This window comes from Cebus imitator, unplaced genomic scaffold (assembly GCF_001604975.1).
Source record: "Cebus imitator isolate Cc_AM_T3 unplaced genomic scaffold, Cebus_imitator-1.0 Scaffold358, whole genome shotgun sequence".
NCBI lineage: Eukaryota > Metazoa > Chordata > Mammalia > Primates > Cebidae > Cebus > Cebus imitator.
Window position 1 is genome coordinate 1241806 of NW_016107673.1, and position 25646 is coordinate 1267451.

The following is a 25646-nucleotide window of genomic DNA, read 5'->3' on the forward strand; positions in this document are numbered from 1 at the left end:
TATGCTACTGGCACAAAAGCAGACATTTATGCAATAGAATAGAATTTCCAGAAACAATTCTAAAATATATATGGCAATTTGGTATATAATAAAGATGGCATATCAAATCTATGAGTAGAAAGACTGCATTTTTAATAAATATGAAACAAAAGAGTAGTCACCTAGAAAGAAATTCAAGTTGAATCTATACTTCATATCTTCTACCAAATAATTTATACCAGATTTTTAAATATTTAAAAAATGACATTAAAAGTACAAGAAGCAACAATAGAATATTTGTTTTATAACTTTGGGATGGCGAAAGCCTTGCTAAATAAGACACAAAACCCCAAAACTATACAAGAAAAGATAGATAAAACAGACTACGGTAATGAAATACTATGGAAGTGCATAAAATAAAGAAAATGATGTTACAATGGATTATCAACTTTGCTACTTTTCTGTCTGGTATTTGAGGCCCACAGAGTTCATCTCAGATTATATAAGGAGAGAACTGCATTAAGAAGGTATCATTAATCTAGGCACTAACAAAGACATTAAATCTTGAATTACTGGCTTAATTATGAAAAAGCTGATTGGAACAACTAAGAAGGGAAACATACTCTAAATCTCCTGTGACTAAGAGCTTTAAAGCTGTACTCAGCTAGAAATGTTTGGGTTTATGAAAGCTCAGACTTAAACAAAATGCACATTGGCAATAATTCTAATTAGCTGCAATATTTAATGAATTATCTTCCTTCTAGTATGGTTTACAATTTTATTTGATTTTGTTAGTCATATACCCTATTTTATAGTAAACTACTTTAAATCTCTCAGAACAAGTATTCATTTAAGGCAATAAATCAGAGAAAAACTAAAACTTCTTTACAAATCTGTTGTTCTAAATTAATGTGGCTAAGATGATAAATACTGATAGGAAAATTTCACCTGCCAGTGATTAATTTATTAAATTTAAAAAAATCTCTCTTTTGAAATATTTGCTTTAGAAAAGATTCATCTTAGTGCTAATCTGATTTTAAAAACCTGAAACCAACCCAAATGTGCAGTGAGAGTAAACTGGCTAACTACAATATATCAATTAATGAAACTGAAAACAATTGCTAAACAGAATGGTTATAAAGTTTATGCTAATATTTGGAAAATACTTCTATTATTAAGTGAAATTTTATGTATAGCATAAATTCAGCCATGTAAAAATACACATGGAAAATGAAAGAAATGTGGCAAAATATTAACTATGGGTTGGTTCTGGGTGATGTGATTGTGTATAATGTTAATTTTATATATTTTTTTTCTTGCAGATTTTTAGCATTGGGCATGATTATCTCCATAATTAAAAAATAAAAATTATTCAAATATTACAAACCAAGGGAATTCCATCAAAACCAGAAAAGCAACCCCTATTTTAGAAGTAGTCTGTTATGTTGAAGTATGTAGTCTTAATTAGTCTGCAATTTTATTATTCTACAAAACATACAAGAACACCCAGCACAACCCTCCAAAACCACCAGTGGAAAATGTAAACCAAACACATACAATTTATTTCTGAAGCAGTCCGTTCAGCTCTGGCATTCCTGTTTGTAGATCTAATGGTATGACGAATGATTGCATGGGGCTGTGAATATAAGCATAATATATATACTTTAACACATTTCAATGATTAAGTTAAAAGGTGAAACTTTCTTAAATTATCATTTATTGCTAAATATGAGTATCTACTAGTAAATTATAAGATAAACATAAAACAAATACAATGAACGCTAAGATACTTTGGAAGTGTTTTCACTTGTTCCATGTTTATACTGCATAAAATACTGAAGAGATTCAAAGACAGACACAAATCTTGTCCTCAAAGAGCTTATAGTCCAGGAAGATAAGACAAACAAATATACGCATGTAAGAAAATGGCAAGTGCCTTTCATTAAGAGGATAACAATGAAATACTATTAAAGCCCAGTGAAGGAAATGACTTTGACCTGAAGGGGTATAGTTCTTCATGAAAGCTGTAATCTCATCTGGGGCCTTAAGTACCAGTAGGCACTGAATACGCAGCAATGTGGGAAAAGCATTATAGACAGCAAAAATAATATGAATGAAGTGATGCAAGAAATAACAGGGAATTGTGGAATGTTTGTCGGGAGTGGGGGTTAGTTATTATTTGGTTGCAGTGAAGATTAGGTAATGACATGACAAAGATGGAAAGACAGAGCAGGAGGGTGAGCCAGATCATCAAAGGCTGTAAATGTCAGTCTGGGGCTCTTCACCTTAGTTTCCTGGCAAAAGAAATTTCTGGAGACCTTACAGCAAGGAAGTGGCATCGCCAGTGTTGGCTTTAAGAGTTATCTATTAAGTATGTATGAGACTACAGAGGGGAGAAATATTGGATACAGGGAAATTGAGTAAGAACACTGTAGTAAGCCAAGTGAGAAGCAAGCTACTTCTACCCAACCTGCAGAACCTCCTGCTCCTTTGAAGTTAGGCCTTCAGCTCAATCCCTATTAAACAAATTTCTGATGATTCACTCTCATTCACTGATGGCTCTGAAAGTGGCTCATTTGTTCCCCCCTTACTTCAATATCCACCAACACACCAAGGAACTTCAAAACCCCAGCAGGATCCATTGTTCTAGACTTATTTTCTGATTCCATCTTTAATGACATTCTCACATATTTCAATGTACTCTCAGCTCCTGAAGATCACATCTTGGACCCTGTCATCAGCTCTGATACATGAATTTCCTCTATATTACAAATCCCTGATCATTTGAGTTTACTCTCTTTCTTACTCCCATTACACTTATTTAATATTCCCACTGGAATATCAAGTCCATTGATCCATTACTTTCTCATTCTTCATCAATATCTGTCCTTATCCAGTTTATGTCTGGTGGTATATAATTTCAAGTACTCTCTTGCAAAAGTCCTAAATTCCCTTTGCCCCACTGTCTTCTAGTATACTGGCACAGCAAATGCCAATCCTGGATAAACTCAACTGGTTACCTTTTGTTTACATCTGGGGTATCAATCATGCTGGAGGAAAATTACAGAGCAGAACACACTGAAAATTCATCTAATCTGAGCTCCAGCTTTGCCCACTAACATTTCTCTAGTCATTTAACTCTCCATTTTCCTCAATTACTATTCTGTACCTTCTTTACATTCTTCAAAACTACCCATTTTCCTTCACATGTACAGACAACCTCACTACTTACTTCACAGAGAAAATAGAAATCACCAGCTACACTGCATTACCAAGCATCCCCCTCTCTCATGGAAGAAGAATGTTGCTTTATCTAAGATCAAGTCTTTTATATTCCAGATCCACGCCTCTCCCTCCTTCTTTCTCATGGACTCTGCCTTTCCATCTTACTTCCCTTGAATCTTCTATCTATTGGACAGTGTTCATAAGCATTTAATACTGTTCAAGCACTGCCCGATACACATGTAAAAAAAAAAAATTCTTCTCTCACTCATTCCCTTCCAGCTACTGTTCTATCCTATCCTCCCCTTCACAACTGAAATTTCATAAATGAATGGCTATACATATCTTTCAAACCACTCAATCTAGCTCCCCTTCCTCTATTAGAAAAATTATCCCTGTTAAACTCATCAAACATTATCACCTCAAGCCAAAAACTAGTTTAACCTAATTTCTATGTTCTCACGGAAACTCTCCTCTCCTTCCTTCTTTCAATGTTTCTATCAGTCTCCTGCTAGTGCTCTTTGCCTACTTGATCTTTAAATTTTGGGAGAAATCTCAGGTTCTGCGCTAGCCTCTCTTCTTATTCTACACGCTTCCCTTGGGTGATCACATTTACTCCTAACAAATCAACTACATGTGTATCTAATGATTCTCAAAGTTATATTTTTATTATTTACTTTCATTTATTTTTTTTTGAGAGAGTCTTGCTCTATCATCCAGGCAGGAGTGCAGTGGCACAATCATGGCTCACTGCAGCCTCGAGTTCCTGCACCAAAGCGATCCTCCTACCTTGGCCTCCCAGGTGGCTGAGACTACAGGCGCCTGCCACAAAGCCTGACTAATTAAAAAAATTTTTTTGTAGAGATGAAGTCTTACTATGTTGCCCAGTCTGGTCTCCAACTCCTTGACTCAAGTGATCCTCCCACCTTGGCCTCTCCTAAACTGCTGGGATTATAGACATACCACACCCAGCCTCAAACCTGTATTTTTGGTCCAAACTTTTCTCTACAAGCTACAACACATATCTAGCTCATTACTAGACTTTTCCATTTGGAAGTTCTATGCAACATCTTCTTCAGTATAAAACTTAACTCATCTTTTCTCTCAAACCTGATTTTATCACAGTGTTCCTATCTTTTACTGTAAATGGTTATGTCCATCCAACTGCTCAAGTCAAAATCTAGTAGTAATTCTTTTCTTATTCCTTAATTTTGTGTCTTCATCCAATCATCAACTCCCTCACATAATTCTTAAGTTAATCCACTTTTCTCCATCCTTGCTCTACCAGCCTAATTTACCATTATTTTTACCTTGTATAATTTCGACAGTCTTTTAACAGGTTTTTGGTAATAAATTCACCATTCTGAAGCCAATGAGATCTTTAAAAAATGTACATTTTGGCAGGGCATAGTGCTGTAATCCCAGCACTTTGGGAGGCTGAGGTGGGTAGATCATGAGGTCAGGAGTTTGAGACTAGCCTGGCCAAGATGGTGAAACCCCATCTCTATTAAAAATACAAAAATTAGCCAGGCACAGTGGAAGGAGCCTGTAATCCCAGCAACTCGGGAGGCTGAGGCAGAAGAATTGCTTGAACCCAGGAAGGCGGAGGTGCAGTGAGCTGAGATTGCACCACTGTACTCTAGCCTGGGCAACAGAGCAAGACTCCACCTCAAATTAAAAAAAAATGCACATTTTGATTATGTCACTCCCTTACCCTTTAATGGCTTTCTACTACCCTTAGACTAAAGCCCAACATTTTTTTTTTTTTTTTTTTTTTGAGACGGAGTTTCGCTCTTGTTACCCAGGCTAGAGTGCAATGGTGTGATCTCGGCTCACCACAACCTCCGCCTCCTGGGTTCAGGCAATTCTCCTGCCTCAGCCTCCTGAGTAGCTGGGATTACAGGCACGCGCCACCATGCCCAGCTAATTTTTTGTATTTTTAGTAGAGACGGGGTTTCACCATGTTGACCAGGATGGTCTCGATCTCTTGACCTTGTGATCCACCCGCCTTGGCCTCCCAAAGTGCTGGGATTATAGGCTTGAGCCACCGCGCCTGGCCAGCCCAACATTTTAAACATGGTTTGACAGATGGTATCTAGCTCTGTATTGTTACCTTCTACCACTTGTTTCTTCCTTGTTTTCTGCTCTAGTCAGACTGACTTTTCTTTCTTTCTTTTTTTTTTTTTTATGAGATAGGGTCTCACTCTGTCACCCAGGTTGGAGTGCAGTGGGGCGACCTTGGCTCACTGCAACCTTTGCTTCCCAGACTCAAGCGATTTTCCAGACTCAGCCTCCTGAGTAGCAGGGACTACACGCGTGTGTCACCATGCCCAGCCAATTTTTCTTGATTGTTTTTTGTAGAAGTGGGGTTTCCCTATGTTGCCCTGGCTGGTCTCAAACTCCTGAGTTCAAAGTGATCCACCCACCTCAGCCTCCCACAGTGCTGAGATTAAGAACATGGGCCACCGTGCCGGACCCAGACTGACTTTTCTTTAGTTCCTTACTTACACTGCCTTTTCCCTTATCGCTAGGCTTTCAAACATGTTATTAACATCTCTATTCAGGCTATGTACATTTGTTCTCTTCCTCTAATTCTGATTTATCCTTCAGGGTTTCAGCTTAAATGTCACTTCTACAGTAGTGAGTTTTTTCCTGCCCCTATAATATGCCTCCATAGCACCTTATATTTCCCAATCCATCACATGTGTAAATTATTTGTTGGTATTTCTGAATTTCCTTTGAGACTGTACTAAGAGCTCTATAATAGCAGGGATAGTGTTAGTCTCATATACCATTGTGCCCTCAACTGCCTGGCACATGGTTTTGCATTTCAAGAACTGAAAATTATGGTGACATTATTAAACAGAAATAGATAATTCAGAAAGTAGAGTGGATTTCAGAAGCCCAGCAAAATGCGGTAAGAAATAAGAGGTGCTTGGTTATTCATATAACCAGGGAAAGGTGAACTGGAGAACTGAGTAATATCTAATTCTATATTTATGCAAGAATAACTTTGCTAAGTTTTGAATCTTTAAACAATTAAAATATTAATCCCAAGTTGCAAACAGTGGTTCAACTAGAAAAAAATTTTATGTATGGCTGGTTTATTTAATAATTCCACTTCAAGTTCATTTAACATTCAACAAAATATTCACTGGGTACTCATGACACGACAGGGTTATGCTATATACCAGGCAGTGAAGAAATAAAGACTGGAGTTAAAAGATTGTTTAGTGACTATTTCTATTAAATACATACATAAAGATGATGGTGTATTAACTAAGATAGTAGCCTCTGGAGTTTGCCTGGATCTAAATCCTGGTTCCATTTCCTATAGGCCATATAATGCTGGGCAAATTATTTTCATTTTTTGTCCCTCATTTCCTCATTTGTAAAACAAGGATATATACATATATATATATTTCTTTTTTTTTTTCCCCTAGTTTTTGTATTTTTAGTAGAGATGAGGTTTTACCATGTTGGCCAGGCTGATCTCAAACTCCTGACCTCAGGTGATCCACGCACCTAGGCCTCCCAAAATACTAGGATTACAGGCGTGAGCCACTGTGCCTGATCTAATTTAAATATTTTAAAACGTAAAACAAGGATATTAATGGTACCTACTACAAAGTACTGTTTTGATATTAGATGAGTTAACATAGAAATTATTTGGCCTAACACTTGGCGCACATTGAGTACCCAATGAGTGCTAGTAGTTACGGCAGTATTTATTTGTTTATTTATTTATTTTGAGACCGAGTCTCACTCTGTTGTCCAGGCTGGAGTGCAATGGCACAATCTTGGCTCACTGAAATCTCTGCCTCCTGGGTTCAAGTAATCCTCCTGCCTCAGCCTCCCAAGTAGCTGGGACTACAGGCACCCATCACCACACCCAAATAATTTTTGTATTTTTTTTTTGAAGTACAGATGGGGTTTCACCATGTTGACCAGGCAGGTCTTGAACTCCTGACGTCAAGTGACCTGCCCACCTTGGCATCTCAAAGTGCTGGGACTATAGGTGTGAGCCACCATGTCTGGCCCATAGTATGATATAGGAAATAATTTAAAACTGAAAAACAAGAAATAGAAAATTTCCTTTAGTGAAGGTAGAGATATAATGGAAATAAAGGCTAAAATGGACATCAAGAGACAGATTCAGAAAAACTTAGAAATAAAATGACATCATAAAAGGAGAAGAAGGAACACAAGGAGAGAAAGACTGGCAAAAAATACAGTTGTGCTACATATAGCCCTAAGTAGATACCTGCCAATGAAGAGGAAGTCTCTCATCCCTGATTTCCTGACAAGTTGTATTGTTATAGAAAATACATTAAAAATAATTCTATAATGTTTTCAGAGAAGGCAATGATAGTTATGAATAGCCCTACAACTAACTATATAAGAAATAATAGTTTTGAAATATTGAAAAGGGTAACATTTTCCAGTAGGAACTTCAGCTTCATTCTTTAAAATTATTTGTATTCTGTTAATAAGAATTCTAGAGAAACTACAATAATAAGCAGCTAGATTTCTAAAGAGTCTCTTTTGTGAGAAATAATATGCATATGTGCTGTGGCTAAATTTTTGTTTTCTTAGTCAAAAGCAAGGCTCTTAAAACTTTTATTTTCTTGGAAACAGATGTCCTTTATATATATATATATATATACACACATACATACACACACACACACACACACACACAGAAGCTGATGTCAAATAGAAGGGCAATCACTAAAAGGGAAAGCACCTCTGCAATTCTGCAGGGGAACACCTGATTTCAATCTCAGCTACCAAAACTTCAGGCTAACCAAACTAAGAACATAAAAAAAGATAATGTTAAGAACTAATCTTAGTCTAGGATAAAAAAAAAAAGTATCAACTGGTTATACCACAATAAAAAAAAGTATCAACTGATAATTATATGCAGGAAAAGTATAGTTTACACTATTAATCTCTTTAGCTAAACCTGTTGTAACTAAGCTAAAAGACCCAGAGGACAAAGAAAAAAAGCAAATTTAAGGCCTTATAAAACATTTGTTTTCAAATATAAGACTGTAAACACTTCCTTACCTCAAAGTCATCGTCATCTCCTTCAGGGTAATGTGCATGGTTATCTGGATTGTTCACTTTGTCTAACAGTTCAACTGCTAGGGCTCTAGAGAGACCTGGCTGTGCAACAAAAGTATGCTAAGTAACAGAAAACAAAATGAAATTTCATGAGTATGGCTTTACATCTATGGCTTACAGAAAATGCTATCTTCATTTTTTTCATTCAGTAACCAACAGAGATAAGCATAAGGGAGTCTACTAATATAAACAAACTGAGAATGTATTAGTAAAAATATTAATCAGAGAATCCATAATTACATAGTACATAAAACTAAAGAGCCTTTGTAGGGTAAATTTAGAAAGTAATCTCTTTATGTAAAGTTCTCTAATCTATATTAAGTTATAAAATTAATATAGATTAGATATGGCTATACCAATAACATTCATTACTTTTATCATTATGCTGATGCAAATGAATACTGTGGTATGGTCTATAATCACAATAAGAAAAAAAACATGTAATGTCCTACATTTGCATACATTGAATTCTATAACATTGTGTTAATGTACAAAGACATATATAATTAAATATTGGCATTTCAGTAAAGCTTTCTTAGGTTGTTGTAATCATTGACTATTTCTTTTTTTTTCTTTTTGAGATGGAATCTTGCTATGTAGCTCAGGCTGGAGTGCAGTGGCACAATCTTGGCTCACTGCAACCTCCACCTCCCAGGTCCCAGTTCAAGCAATTCTCCTACCTCAGCCTCCCAAATAGCTGGGATTACAGGCACAAGCCACCATGCCCAGCTAATTTTTCTGTTTTTTTTAGTAGAAACGGGGTTTCACCATGTTGGCCAGTCTGGTCTTGAACTCCTGACCTTGTGATCCGCCCACCTTGGCCTCCCAAAGTGCTGGGATAACAGGCATGAGCCACCACGCCCAGCCATCATTAACTATTTTTAATATAAAAGTATTTTATACACACACACATATGCACAGAGTATTCTATAAATTTACATGAGAAGCCAAGAAAAGCAATTCATTTTAGCTGACAGCAATATTTTAAAGTTTTCTCTAAGGCAGGGGTCAGCAAAGTACAGCCTATAGGGAAAATCTAGTGCATCAACTGCCTCTTTTTGTAAATAAAGTTTTATGGAGCATTAAAACTATACCCACATGTGTACACTGTTTATGGCTGCTTTTGTGCTATAATGGCAAAACTCAGCAGTTGTGGTAGAGGCTGTATGGCCCACAAAGTCTAAAATATTTACTATGTGACCCACTGTAGAAAATTTGCTGGCCCGGCGTGGTGGCTCATACCTGTAATCCCAGCACTTTGGGAGGCCAAGGTGGGAGGATCACCAGGGGTCAAGAGTTTGAGGCCAGCCTGTCCACATGGTGAAACCCCATCTCTACTAAAAATACAAAAATTAGCCAGGCAGTAGTGGCATATGCCTGTAATCCCAGCTGCTCAGGAGTCTGAGGCAGGAGAATGGCTTGAACCCAGGAGGCGGAGGTTGCAGTGAGCTGAGTTCACGCCACTTCACTCTACTATGGGTGACAGAGTAAGAACCTGTTCCAAAAAAAAATAAAAGAAAGTTTGCTGACCCCTGCTGTAAGAGATCACTAACATTTTTGTATTAAAAACCTAAATACGTTTGTTCTACTGATATGTCTAATTCATGACTACAGAAAACTCTGCAATTTCAATGACTTACAGTCAGGAGTCTTTCAGCAGTTGGTCTTTTTTTGGGGCTTTTAGTTAGCGCTATTTTGACAAAATTATGGAATGTTGATGACCTTCAAATAAAAAGAGACATACAAAAATATTTCACTATTATTACTTTTTGGTGTTAATAAATAAAATTAACTTAGGAACAGCAAGTAAGTCTAAAACACCATGATTTTTTATTGGGTCACTTGGTTGTATATAAAACAAGAAAACTAAATCCAAAGTACAATATATCCTTGGAAACATCTGTGTCAGTATTGTCTTTTAAATAAAATACAATTAAGTAACAGAACAGTAATATACAACCACAAAAATTACACTAACAATCAGAAATGCTGTGTCATTTACATGATATATGACCTTCCTTTCTAGGTAATACTTAGGAATCAAAATGTCCTTTTCTCATTGTGTAATTTACCTAGTATGTAAATACAGTGCTATACCAAAAGAGTTGGATGGCACAGAGAGTAGGCATGGGGTAATTTAAGAGACTATTTAAGTCCCAAAGAGGCAAATGAATTTCTTAGGAAACAAGGCAAAGAAGAGGGAGCAATTTTAGCAACTGGAAAGGTTTTCTGCCACCTTCATTGATAAAGTGGGGAAAAGAGAAGACATCAAGTTATCACATTTTGATTATTAATAAAGGACACAAAAAAGGTATTTCTACCATTACCAAGATTCCACTGGAGAGAATGAACAAGAATTAAAGGGATTAAAAAAAACCGTATTTATCAGCAATGACAACAACCACACAGCACTTCTCTGCAGAGAAATCAAATCATTGCATCAGATTTGGTGGTTTGTGACAGAGATAACATGGAGTCAGACAGTATCTGAGATTGGCAAAGGTCCTCCAATGGTAGTAACTGCTCTGAAATCTGACTGTGAATTTAGCATTTACAGCTAACCGTCATTCATTGCTGACTGAATATCAGCCATTCCTGCCATAAAACTGTTCAGTTCCAGATGGCTAGGAACTTAGGGCAACAGGGAATAGGAAGCACCCAGTGTCAATACAAAGGAATATAGTTAGCAGCAGAATATAATACTCCTTTCTTTCCACAGTGTGATTTGCCTTTCTTTCCTGTTATCATCCCCAGAATGGTTTGATTCCTAAACAAAACTATGCTAAGACAGACTACTGAAACATAAAGCAGTGGTTTAGAACCTGTTTGTGGGGAGGGGCCTCTTAGAATATGAAATAAGCTATGGACTGTCTTCTTAGAAAAATGGATATACATATAGAATTTGGGGGGGGGCTTACAAATCCTCAAAGATCCATGTAACCTAGATAACAAATTCCAGAATTTAAGAACTTGGAAACTTATTTGTATGGCTTCCTTTATTAAATGTATGGGGAAAATATTACCAGAAAAAAAATCTTTAATTTTTATTAACCAACTGATGACAATTTTTTGGACTATAATGATAGATGAACTGCTTTGCTTTGTAAGAGAATGAAGGAATTAGAATGAAAATAAATAATAATCTTTTTGAGTATTACAAAAGAGAGAGAGAGAGAAAAACCAACAGAGATTGATTTTTAAGCGTCATGGTATCTGGAAGCTTTTTTCATATCACCTTCCACAAAAGTCAATGTGTGATTAATGGAAGTAAAGGAATCCAGGGCAACAATAGATGTTTCTTCAAAATCTTAATATATTCACTTCTAATTCTTTCCTCACCATACTTCTTACCCAATCTGCCAAAGAGCTAAGAAAATGATTGAGTTTTATGAGAATATTGGATTATAAAGAAACACCGGGCTAGGAGTGGTGGCTCATGCCTGTAATCTCAGCACTTAGGGAGGCTGAGGTGGGGGGATCACAAGGTCAAGAGATCAAGACCATCCTGGCCAACATGGTGAAAACTTGTCTCTACTAAAAATACACAAATTAGCTGGCTGTGGTAGTGTGCACCTGTAGTTCCAGCTACTTAGGAGACTGAGGCAGGAAAATCGCTTGAACCCAGGAGGCAAAGGTTGCAGTGAGCTGAGACTATGCCACTGCACTCCAGCCTGGTGACAAAGCAAGACTCTACCACAAAAAAAAAAAAAGGAGGGAGGGAGAGAGAGAGGGAAGGAGGGAGGAAGGGAGGGAGGGAGGGAAGAAAGGAAGGAAGGATGGAAGGAAGGAAGGAAGGAAGGAAAAAGAAAACACTGGGCTGGGCACAGTAGCTCACACCTGTAATCCTAGTGTTTTGGGAGGCTGAGGTGGGAGGATCCCTTGAGGCCAGGAGTTTGAGATCAGCCTCGGCAACATAGTGATGAGACCCTGTCTCTAAAACAAACAAACAAACAAACAAAACTTAGCCAGGTGTGGTGGCACATGCCTGCAGGCCCAGGTACTCAGGAGTCCGAGGAGGGAGGATCTCTTGAGTCTAGGAATTTGAGGTTGCAGTGAGCTATGATCATGCCACTGCACTCCAGCCTGGGTAACACAGCTAAATCTTTTCTCAAAAAATAAATAAATTAATAAAAATAACAGAAAATAAATCCAGATCCTTGCCATAGGTCTGCAAGCAACTTAGCTGTGTAACTTTGTGAAAACTGCTTAATGTCTATGGGCTTCTGTTTAATTATCTATAAAATATGGGAACTGAATCTATACCCCTTTTGACTGAAAAAATTCTATAAAACTGTATATCCTTTAACTCACCATTTTGTTTTGTCCTTTAGTTTTGGAGGCTGAAAATTACTTTTTGACATTAAGAAGAGAGCCCTGAAATAAAAATACTAGTTTAAAAACAATATCAAAATTACTACATCTAACAATTAGAATGAATTCTGTAATGAATTTATAAAGACTACTACACATGTAGGCAAAGATGAAAACTATTTTGGGATACGGAAATTATATTTTTAATACTTTAGATAGCCTACAAAAAAATTTCTCTTTAAATTTCCAATAAGCCCTTACTCATAAAGCAAACCTACCCAATGCCAGAAAAGAGTTTTCTTACTGTACCGTTACATATGTAACTAGTATTATATCTTAAGCACATGTCTATATTAAATTGTATATAATTCTCTAACACATAGAGATGACATGTTACTCTAACATTAAGATATATGTTTATTTTTATTTTGGGTATATAGGCAAATTATATCCATTTCCTGACTGTTTTCCTTTTTTGGACAATTGTTTCCCATACTCTCTCGTTATATTAAATACATAAGCCAATTTACAAGAGGACTTTGTCTATAAACTCATGTGTGACCCACTTTTTTATGGACTTATGGGGGTAGTAGGATAGAGGATTTAAGAAGGAAGTCCTAAAATGCTCTATTTCAGCATTTCCTACAAAATCCCAGGTTTCTAAGCATATTCCTTAGTCTTTCTTTTTCTAGCATAACAAAGATATTTTTCCTTTTTAAAAATTAAGTGATTCAAAGGAAAAATGAAAAAAAAATCTATATTCCCACCATTCTATTATTTAAAATTTTCTAAGCTTTTAAAAATTTTCTAATCTTTTTAGTCTTTACCTAAACGCTTACCAATTACATTATATTTACATTAGTAATTATAATTTTTCTTTACTAATAATCAATTTTTCATTTTGCTTTGGTTCATACATATGTAACTGCTGCCCTTAAGTATTACATTATTTGCTTAACAATTCACCAATTACTATATATTTAGATTTTTTCCCCTTGTTATCCCGAAATGTGTAATTCTTAGAATTTTCTTTTCTTGGATTATTTCTGAAGTGTAATCCCCTAAACAGAGGAATCACCAAAACATCTGCATTGCCCTTAACAAACAACATCGAAGTATTTTCCAAAAAGTCTGCACTTATCAGCATTCTAGCTAAAAGTAGGTATCTTTATATATTTATGTATCTTTAGCTGCTTATGCGGTCAAATAGTTTCCCATATCTGGTACTTGCTCATAAACCTTAATCTACCTTATGCTTGTAGTCTTTGAATGAGTTCCTTATACAGTATATATTAATCTGTTGCCCATCATGTTAAAAGAACACTTTCCCCATTCTGTAATTTTTTGAGCTTTATCCTATTTACTTTAAAAGTTTCAATTTTAGCCTAATTTATCTTTTCTGTCAAAGTATCAAAACTTTTCAGAAGCCCTCAAATTTTTTTTTCTGAGACAGTATATCTTAGAATGTAAATGATAATTATATTCGGCATAGATATCTCTTCATTATTCCTAGACAAAATAAAAAGAAACAAAATCAAATGTAACTAGAAAAGTCTCATCTGCATTCTATTGTTTACTTGTAATTTCACAGAGGACAACAAGAACAACAACAACAAGATCAACTGATAGAAGAATGAACATGAAGACTCAAAAAGTCTTAAGATAATGTTAACTGTCATATCCTAGTGTGCTTATTAAGGGAAATTCGTTTTATGGAAAAGCTTCCAACGGTACAGACAACTTACTCTGTTATTTTACGAGCAGCAGTACAAGACAGGTTTTATTTATTTAAAGACTAGTCAAGTACAGTAGTGAGAAGGAGAAGAAGAACAGAACAAGGAGACTGATCTGTAATTGTGAACAATGAATTGAGGTAAATACCTTCAGACTAGCCCACAATAGGTTTCAGATGAAATTATCCCTAAATCCCTTACAACACCTTTACTATTTTTCATTCTTAAAAATGAGCTTGACGCTGAGCTATCGGCATTTCACTTTCCCCAAAGGCTTAATCAATAACTGTATAAATATAAATAATGAGAACACCTCATTGGATGAAGATCAAACATAGGTGGTTGAAGTTCTCCAAGTTCAATTGCTGTTATTCCTACTGCCCAGATATCACAGAGCTGGTTGTAGCCACCATTCTTCTCTACTGCTGCAACTTCTGGGGCCATCCTAGAAAGAATCAATGAATGTAACAGTTTTATTGTTAAAAAATATTGATCTGAATCTGTTACTTCCTGTTATAATCACTAGACTTGTAGGAGGGAAGGAGGCTGTGAGGTGTTTACTAGAAAAGAAGAAACTTTACTAAGTAAAGGCTTAAATCTCTATTTCAGGAACATACACACTTTTAAAATTCATTATTTAAGAATCTTGAATGCCCTCCTCTGAATGTTTGAGCTCTAAGGAAAAATCTTGTTTTAGTTTAGTTTCTGTTTTTGTGAATCTTGCTACATAATACGGGAAAAGAAACGAATATCTTAATCCCTGTGAAGGTCAAAGAAAGGTTCCCAAAGGAGGTGAGACTTTCCAAGAAGGGTGGGGAGCCTGGACATTTCAGTCAGAGGAAACGAGTACGAATTCAGGGAGACTAGGAAAGCAGACAGGACAGTGCTCAATGTATCACCTGCAAATTGGTAAGGGGCCATACACAGCTGGCTACCAGTCTGAGATAAATACAGAAATGGAGAGTAAACATTTATGCTTGTCCAAATGCATAAATTCATTTTTGTCTTATTTTACAAATAAGTCTGCAATGGACAGGAAAAAACACATGGTTTGAGAGAGTCTAGCTCCTAAGTAATTTACTGATTATACAAGAAAGGTTAGACTTTATTGTGAAAATGAAGCGGACCCAGTCAAAGATTTAATTATGAGGGCAAACAATCTAAACCTTTAGGGCAAGATGAAGGATAGTGTGAAATGAGGTGAAACCCGTCAGGCAGATATGTTAGAGGCCTGTTTCAAAAATATAAGAAAAAAAAAAACACCTAAAAACTTTCAAAGGCAGTAGCAGAGGGAACAGAATGAAAGGGGTTGACTTAAGATATAAATCTGAGGATGGTATACTTGTGGATATAGAAATAGAGCTATTATTGAACAACTGTTGAATATATAGAAGACTGAAGCTGGAGTTACATGTTTGGGAGTCAATATTGTAGAAGGCATCTGAAGTTATAAAGCATAGATAATGCTGTTCAGGGGAAATATTCTTTTATTGTTTTAAATGTTTACTAACTTAACTTCAATTTATTTGAATTGAATATCCACAATGTACAAGTTGCTTTTATATTTACTCAGACTACAAAAAGTTATATTAACACATTGTCTCTCAAATTAAGTGTGGTTAGGATATAAAGTATGTATACTAAAAATGTGAACAAATGGATGTGTACTACATGCAAGTGCTACACACATAATAATGGGTATCGGAGTAAGGACAAGAAAACGATCACCATGGAGCAAGATAACTGAAGGCAAGTTTCACAGAGGAAAGAGGCTAAGCTGGAGCCCAGAGAAATCAAACAGGTTTCATCTCCTCTACCCACTGGAATCAGTTATTGGTGGTTAACTGGAACGTCAAGTTGACTATGACTGCTGCACTTCCTGGCTCAGTGAGATACTGTAGTCAATCAGTTGGCCACAGGTATAGAAAAGTAGTGTGCGGCCCTCTTAAGAATGGGGAGGACTTAAGATAAACACAGAAAAAGGGTATCTTAGGGGAGAAGTAAAGAAAGGTAAAGTAGTAGTATTTTACCTGATATACTCAGGTTACCAAAAAATAGACAATTTAGACTAGAAAAGAGTGTTCACAAAAAGGACAATCATAGACAGTGAGGGGCTCTGATGTGACAAAGGAAATCCTATAGGTTATCTAACTCACCTGTATCTTCATTTAACTTTTATTTAACTGATACTTATTGAGGCTTTTTTCTGCTCTTTAAAGTGATATATGTTGACTGAAAAGAATTTGGAGTATACAAAAAAATATGGAAGAAAACAAGCATGACCCCACTCAAAGAGAGTTCCCGTGTCACATATTCTCATCTACAATTTTTACACACACACACACACACACACCCCTTTTATAAAATGATATATTGCATATACTACTTGGAATCTTGCTTTTTAAAATTAACAACATATCATAAGCCTATCTGTTGACCATTAATCTTTTACAACATAATCTTTAATAGCAGCATATTATTCCATTGAATTGAAGAAATGTAATTTCCTTAACTAATTCCTGTTGTGTTATTTACCCTCAATTTTTATCATTAAGAGTGTCATAAAGCTTATCATGTATAATTCTGTATGCATCTCTAATAAATTACTAGAAGTAGAATTATTGAGAATAAAGAAGATAAACATTGCTTAAAGTTTTTGATAAACACTACCATCGAATTATGCTTCAAAATTGTTCTACCAACTTCCTTTTCTTTCCCTTCACCTTTTAAGTTCCAGGGTACATGTGCAGGATGCACAGGTTTTTTTACACAGATAAATGTGTGCCATGGTGGCTTGCTGCACAGATCAATTCATCACCTTGGTATTAATATTAAGCCCAGCATCCATTAGCTCTTCTTCCTGATGCTCTCCCTCCCTAACCCCCATTCTACCAATTTCTACTTTCACTGCCAAATACCTAGTAAGTATGACCATAATTCCAAACATTTCCCAATTTGATAGAAAAGAGTCATTTAATTTGTTCATCAAGGGAAACATTATTCAAAAAATATGTATTTTTATGTTAGTTAAATGAAGCAGTGAGAGTAAAGAAGGGACAAAGAAGTCTATAGGAGTTGCATGCTCCAAGCTGTGACCTGCAGGCCATTACATAATGTAAGAAACATGGGAAAACATTTAAGTTTCCCTATTTACTTCAAAGACATAAAGTAATTCACAATGGAGAACTACCCCGTGAATGGAAGAAATGTTGAGATTCTGCAGTTCTTTTCAAAAACATAAAAGAACTCACAGTGAAGAAAAGCCTCATAAATGAAAGAAATGTAATAAAACCTTTGGATATTCCGGTTACCTTCATAACCACAAAAGTGCTCATACTGGAGAGAAACTCTATGAATGTAGGATGTGGGAAAGAATTGTCTTAGTTACTTCCAAGAACATAAAAGGGTTCACACTGGTGAAATATCTTTTTTACATATAAGAAATATGGTAAGGGAGCTACTCTTTCTAGTTCCCTTCAAAAACATAAAAGAAATAATACTAGACAGAAACCCTATAAACGTAAAAAATGTGGTAAAGTCTTCAGTTATTTCTGCTCCATGTGAACATAAGAATAACACCATACTAGACAGAAATCCTATGACTGTAAAAAATGTGGTAAAGCCTTCAATCAATACACTTCCCTTAGAAGACATGAAAGAGCTCACACTGGAGAGAAACCCTATGAATGTCAAAAATGTGGTAAATCCTTCAGTTGTTTCAGTTACCTTGAAACACATGACAGAACTCATACTGGTGATAAACTTTATAAATGTAAAAATTGTGGTAAAACCTTCAGACATCAGTTCTCTTCGAACACATGAAAAAACTCATACTGGGGAGAAATCCTATAAAGGTAAACAAAAAATGTGGTAAAGCCTGCAGTCCTTTCAACTACCTTGAAACACATGACAGAATTCACATTGGAGAGAAACCCTAGCATTGTAAGAAATGCAATAAAGCCTTCAGATATTCCAGTTCTGTATGTAAACATGAAATAACTTATACTTCACAGAAATCCTAGGAATGTAGGGAATGTGAGAAAACATTCAATTACCTGAGTTATCTTTGAAAACATGAAAAAAATCATACTGGAGGAAAAACCATATGTATATGAGAAATGTTGTAAAGGCTTTATATGTTCCAGTTCCCTTTGAACACACAAAAAAACTCATACTGAAGAAAACCCTATGAATGTAAGGAATATGGGAAGCCATGTAAGTTTGCCATTTCCCTTTGAAAATATAAAAAACTTATACTGGGGGAAAATATGCATGTAAACAATGTGGTAATGTCCTCAGTGTTTCCAGTTCTAGCTGAAGATATGATAAGAAGTCAATTTCTGAAAAACTCTGTAAACATACAGAATGTAGGGATGCCTTTGTTTCTCTCAGGTACATTGAAAGACACATGATATAGGCACACTGGAGATGAATCTTATAAATAGAAAAATGTATTCTGTATCTAAATCCTAGTAGTTGGCAAAACACTTAAGTTTCCATTTTAATAATTATTTCAAAAGTCATCTGAAAAAGCCTATTGAAAAGAAATCGTATATAATTTGGAAAGCCCAATGTAAATTAAACATTGTCCAATGCTCAAAACATGCACATGAATGAAATGTTATACAAGTTATAAACATATTGTGTTTATCAGTGGTTCATTCTTAATGAGGATCTGTGGACTACTGATTTCCACTTATTTTCCATGAAAATATTGATGTGAGAATTCTGTAGACACCCTTTAAGTGACAGTAAATGAATTCAACACATAGTTTTTTTTCTTGTCAGTTAATACAAATTTTTCTTTATATGTCTAAAAGGTTGTTGGATTTATAGATGAATTAAAATGTATTTCTAATATGTAGGTAAGATTTTTATGTAGCTTTTTAATTGGTCTGTGAATTAATATGTCATTGAAAACTGAGTCTTTGTTAATTCTGGGGGTTTTCTTACTGGCCTCATGTGAAAAATTTTGGTTACCCCTCACCTATTAGATATATTCTACCTTTCTTTTTTTATGGAAAAAGTACTCTCTTTAGGCACAAATAAGTCTATGCCATTTTCTTTGCTCACAGAGTTGGTTTAGGAAAAAAAATGAAATCTGTAACTTCTTGTGAACAATTATCATACTTTATGATATCTAATATGTATTATTTTACTAACTGCTTCCAATGAGACATTCTTTCTATCAACTTACATGAACTTACACATTAAAACTATTAAACCTAGATTGACATATTTTAGACAATATTTCCTGTTTTTTTACTTGACTTTTAATTTTGTTTAAGCTGGTGGACATACACAAATTTTAAATTTTCATGTAGTTAAATCTATCAACCTTTCCTTTTAAGGTTTTATACTTTATGCTCAGAAAGCCTTCCTCAAATCTTAAAACAGTTACTGATGGTTTTTTGGTTTCACTTTTATACTTAACTATTTCCATATATGAATTTTTGATCCCAGGTATGAGGTATGGAGCTACTTAAATTTCTTTTCAAATAATAAATTACTCAAACACTGCACATTAAAGAATCCAAATTGCATGGGTGTGGTGGCTCAAGCCTGTAATCCCAGCACTCTGGGAGGTGGATCACTTGAGGCCAGGAGTTTTAGACCAGCCCAGGAGTTTTAGATGAAACCCTGTCTCTACAAAAAAAAAAAAAAAAAAAAAATTAGCTGGCTGTGATGTTGCATGCCTGTAGTCTCAGCTATTTAGGGGGCTGAAATGGGAGGATCATCTGGGCTTGGGAGGTCAAGGTTGCAGTGAGCTGTGATTGTGCCACCATACTGCAGCCAGGGTGACAGAATGAAACCCTGTCTCAGAAAAAAAAGAATCCAACCTTTCACACAAACTATAAATGTCACCTTTTATAACATTCACTATTTTACATATTAAGGTTTTATTATGAGGCTTTTTATTTCTATCATCTATCAATAATGAAAGCAGTGTTTTAGAAAGATTATTTTGTCAGTAATTGGTGGAATGCACTAAGAGTCCGGTGACTGGTGAGACTAATGGTAGGTAGGATGCAGGAGTTTTAACAAGCAGGAAGAAGAATCACAGATTAAATTTAAGTGATGGGTCAATAGGTGCAACAAACCACCATGGCACATGTTTACCTCTGTAACAAACTTGGACATCCTGCACATGTACCCTGGAACTTAAAGTGGAAAAGTCCTAGATTAAAATAAAAGCAGTACCAGAAGAAAGGGTAAGAAAATTACAGTGGGCAAATCTTTTGAAAATTTCATACCTAAGAGTCCTCTCAATATAAAATCACAGGAATGGTAAAAAAAATATTAGCACTTTAACAGAAAAGGCTGAACCATAAATAGGAGCATCAAACTTCCCTAACCCAACCAGAACTTCTGGTAGTATCAGGTAGCATGCAAATCTCCTGACTTTTAATTATCACTTCTCTTACCAAGTATCAAGGTTGATCACTAAACCATGAGGAAATGAAAATGTATAAAATTCAATCACAGTAATGTCTTACCAATAAGGGGTGCCAATGAAGGATTTTCGTTTTGCAATAGTAGCTGTTATTTTGGCAGCCACACCAAAGTCAGCTGGTGAGGAAAAAACCAGAAAATTTTAGTTCCTTACAATACACCAAATAACATTTTTACTTTCACCCTTAGACATGGCATTATCAATAATTCAATTATTAATATTAGAAAAATGTATATAAACACCTAAATCTCTTCTTGCTTAGTTCATAACATACTTATTAAAAACAATTTATTGTACTTTACTAGAATGAAAATGTACTTTATTAAGAACAAAGTTAAAAAATATTTTTATTATAAACACAATAAAGTGAATTTGGGGAAAAGAGAAAAAAAGCCCAAAAAATAAAATACATGGGAAAAGCACACACCTGTATTCCTTTTATCCTAATACAACAAGGATAGCATTCTGGTACTATTTTTTTTAAAGTCATTTTTTCTAAATATAAATGTTCTTAGTGTTGTAGTTAAACAAGATTGTATTGTAATCCCTGCTACCTGGAAGGATTAGGTGGGAGGATCACCTGAGGCCAGGAGTCCAAGTATGCAGTAAGCTATGACTGAGCCACTGCACTCCAGCCTGGATGACACAGTAAGACCATCTCTTTCAAAACAAATAAAATAACACACAAAAACCTGTGGCTGAAAAATAATAAATATACAGTCCAGTTTTGTCACGTAGCATACCAGTTTTACTCTTACACATTCACAGATATTAATGATTGAATAGATTTATCACAGTTTAACAGTTATTTTATTGCTAGACTATATTTGCATTTTTTCTAACATAAGTAATATGATTAATGCTTCAGTGAATATTGATTTTCCATCTTTAGGTTTAATTTCCTTAAAATGAGTTTTGGGAGTAAAATTACTGGGTCAAAATTTAAACATTGCTGTGACTCAATATGAAAATTAAATTTATATAATGCTAATTCTCATTTAAAATTTTATAAAAATTTTATTAAAATGTCATTAAAATTTTTGGAAAAAATCTTAGGAATTTGAAATAACATACCTAATTTTACATCGCCATGGTCTGTCAATAAAATATTAGCACCCTAGAACAAAAGTACAAATATTAGCATCATAAAATTTCTTCCAATAGAATTGTCAGTTTAAATGTATTAAATGAACTTACTTTGATATCTCTATGCATTTTGCCTTTAGTATGCAAATAGGCAAGGCCCTAAAAGTTACAAAAAAAAAAAAAAAGTATCAGCAAAACCGTAAACATGATTCCTAAATTTTCTACTTAAATTCTTATTGAATAAGGAAAACTAGAATGTCTTTCTGGGGAAGAAAAAAACCTAGATAAGTAAATAAATGTTTACTATATTTTAAAGAATTGTTTTTGTTTTTGAGACATAGTCTCACTCTCTTGCCTAGGCTGGAGTGCAGTGGCAGTGATCTCGGCTCACTGCAGCCTCTACCTCCTGAGTTCAAGCGTTTCTCCTGCCTCAGTCTCCCAGGTAGCTGAGATTACAGGCATGCACCACTATGCCCAGCTAATTTTTTATATTTTTTAGTAAAGATGGGGTTTCACCATGTTGGCCAGACTGGTCTTGAACTCCTAGCCTCAAGTGATCCACCTGCTTTGGCCTCCCAAAGTGCTGGGATTATAGGCATGAGCCACCATGCCCGGCTAGAAAATTCTAATTTATTTTCTGATAAAAATCAGAAATATTTTACTAAGCACAATCAAGATATTGAACATATTCATTATCCCTAAAAGTTTCTGTATGTGGTGCTCCTTTATAATTTTCCCATTCTTCCCCACAACCCTCACAAACACTGATCTGCTTTCTGTCACTATAGATCAGGTATGTAAAGTTGTTTGACTATTCTAGGTATTTTCCATTTCCGCAGCAATTTTAGAATCAGTATGTCAACTTCTTTAATAAAAGCCTCCTCAAACTGTGACTGGGGTTGTACTGAATCTATAGGTCAATAGGCGAAGAAATACCATCTTAACAGTATTGAGTCTTCTAGTCCATGAACATGGTATAGTTCTCCATTTATTTGGGTTTTTAATTTCTCTCAGCATTTTGTAGTTTTATGTATGCAGGTATTTATGCATCTTTTGTCATATTTATCCCTAAGAATGTCATATTCTTTAGGTTATTGTATGTTATTTTCTTTTAACTTCTGATTGTCTGTTGCTAGTATATAGAAATCCAATTGATTTTTGTATATTGATCTTCAATCTTACAATCTTTCTAGCCTCGCTTATTAGTTCTAGTCGCTACTTTGCAGATTTTATTCCTTTTTCTATATAGATGATAATGTGGTCTGTGAATAAAGAGAGTTCTACTTCAGACGCCTTTTATTTTCATCATTTTCTCTTTTTGCACTGGCTGAAACCTCTAGGAAGAGCAATGCTGAAAAGAAGTAGTAAAAGCAGACTTCACCGTTTGGCTGACCCTGGGAGGAAAAAAAATCCAGTCTTTCACCAGTAAGTATAATTTAGTCATAGGTTTCTCACAGGTACCCTTTATCAGGTTGAATAAGTTCCTTTCTATTCCTAGCATGCTCAGAATTTTTATGAGAATGTGTGATGATAATGTGGTTTTTCTTTTTTAGTCGTTAAGATGAAACGATTTTTGGATATTAAACCAATATTGTATTCTAGAATAAATTCCACTTGTTTACGATGTATTAACTTTTAAAATATATTACTGGATTACCTTTGCTAAACCTTTTAATGTTTGCACCTAGGTTTATGAAGAACATTAGTCTGCAGTTTTGTTCTTTTGTAAGACTGTTGTCTGATTTTGATGTCAGAATAATGCTGACCCAAAATGATTCAGGATTTATTCCTTACTCTTCAATTTTCTTGAAAGGTAAATAAAGAATTGGCATTATTTCTTTCTTACATGTTTGGTAGAATTTATTGCATGGCATCATCTGGCTTGGAGTTTTCTTTGTGAGAACACATATAAGATTATTCAGGCTATTTCTGATAGAGTGAGTTTTGGTATTTTGTACCTCCTGTTGAAACTGCCCATTTTATCTAAGGTGTAGGCTTTACTAGCATAATGCTGTTCATAATACTGTCTTGTTATCTAATATTTGTAAATTCTGTCATGATATCCCAACATTCATTTCTGATGCTGATTACTTGTTTCTTTTCTTTTACTTTTTTTCCTGATCAATCTGTCGAGATGTTTATCATTTTTATTGCTCTTCTCAAAGAATCAGATTTTTATTTCACTGACTTTCTCTATACTATTTTTTCTGGTTCCATTTCATTTATTTCTATTCTGATCTTTATTTCCTTTCCCTGCTTATGTTGCATTATATTTGCTCATCTTTTTCTAGCTTCTTAGGTGGAAGCTGAGGATATTGATTTGAGAGCTTCTGTTTAGTGCTATAAATTTCCCTATAAGTACAGGCTGAATATCCCTTATCCAAAATGCTTGGGACCAAAAGTGTTTCAGATTTCAGATTTTTTTAGTACTTGTAGAATATATACTGCTTAAGTATCCCTAATCAGAAAACAGAAAATCCAAATTGCTCCAGTGAGCATTTCCTTTGAGAGAATGTTGGACTTCCTTAAACATTTCTTGTAGGATGGGTCTGTTGGTGATTCATTCTTTTAGTGTTTATAAGTCTGAAAAACTCTATTTTGCCTTTGTTTTTGAAAGAGATTTTCTTTAGGAGTAGAATTTTAGGTTGACAGTTTCTTTTCAGTACTTAAAAGATTTTCCACTCTCTTCTCACTTATTTCTAACAATAAATCTTCCTTGTCTTTGTTCCTTTATATATCATAAGTCCTGTTGTGAATGCTTCTAAGATGTTCTAATCAAATAAGCAATTTGATTCATGTGTCTTAGTGTAGTTTTTTTCATGGTTTTTTTTTTTTTTTTGGGCTCAGGGTTTGTTGAATACGTTGGATCTGTGGGTTCATATTAATAGTTATCATCAAATATGGAAAACTTTCTTTTCTGTTCTTTTTTTTTTCTCATTTTTGTCCCTTTTACTTTTGTTATCCCTTCAAGGACACCAATTACATACATATTAGGCCACTTGAAATTGTCCTACAGCTTTAATGATACTCTTCATTAAAAAAAAAATTTTCTTTCCATGTTTCATTTTAAATATTTTCCATTTCTTTTTTTTTTTTTTTGAGATAGAGTCTTGCTCTGTTGTCCAGGCTGAAGTGCAGTGGCGTGATCTCAGCTCACTGCAACCACTGCCTCCTGGGTTCAAGTGATTCTCCTGTCTCAGCCTCCTGAGTAGCTGAGAGTAGCTCAGTTTATAGGTGCATGCCATCATACCTTAATTTTTGTATGTTTAGTAGACAGGAGGTTTCACCATATTGGCCAGGCTGGTCTTGAACTCCTGACCTCGTGATCCACCCACCTCAACCTCCCAAAGTGCTAGGATTACATGCATGAGCCACCATGCCCGGCCCATTTCCATGCCCTCAAATTCAAACTAATATATGTTTTTTGCAATATTTAATCATCCATTAATTTCATCCTTTGTTAACTCCATCAGACATTGTGGTTTTCATCTCCAGAAGTTTGACTTGGGCCTTTTTTATACCTTCCATATCTCAACTTGATAAGCATTTTTTTTTTTTTTAAGGCAGAGTCTCACTCTGTCACCCAGGCTGGAGCGCAGTGGCGCGATCTTGGCTCACTGCAACCCTCTGCCTCCCACATTCAAGTGATTCTCCTGCCTCAGGCTCCTGAGTAGCTGGGACTACACAGGCACATGCCACCAAGCCAGGCTAATTTTTGTATTTTTAGTAAAGAT

The 25646-nt window shown here is 35.2% G+C and overlaps 1 protein-coding gene across 3 annotated transcripts in view; it reads right to left on the minus strand.

Annotated features, from left to right (window-relative positions):
- Nucleotides 1–25646, minus strand: part of MAP4K5 (mitogen-activated protein kinase kinase kinase kinase 5) — a 114643-nt gene that overhangs the window by 37133 nt on the left and 51864 nt on the right. For all 3 annotated transcript variants that reach the window (XM_017506742.2, XM_037730770.1, XM_037730771.1), the window contains 8 exons: nucleotides 22024–22071; nucleotides 21901–21943; nucleotides 20870–20942; nucleotides 14686–14817; nucleotides 12640–12702; nucleotides 9969–10050; nucleotides 8272–8388; nucleotides 1537–1615 (listed from right to left, as the gene is read on the minus strand). In XM_017506742.2, coding sequence (XP_017362231.1) covers nucleotides 1537–1615; nucleotides 8272–8388; nucleotides 9969–10050; nucleotides 12640–12702; nucleotides 14686–14817; nucleotides 20870–20942; nucleotides 21901–21943; nucleotides 22024–22071 — 637 coding nt within the window. The remainder of the gene's footprint in view (nucleotides 1–1536; nucleotides 1616–8271; nucleotides 8389–9968; nucleotides 10051–12639; nucleotides 12703–14685; nucleotides 14818–20869; nucleotides 20943–21900; nucleotides 21944–22023; nucleotides 22072–25646) is intronic.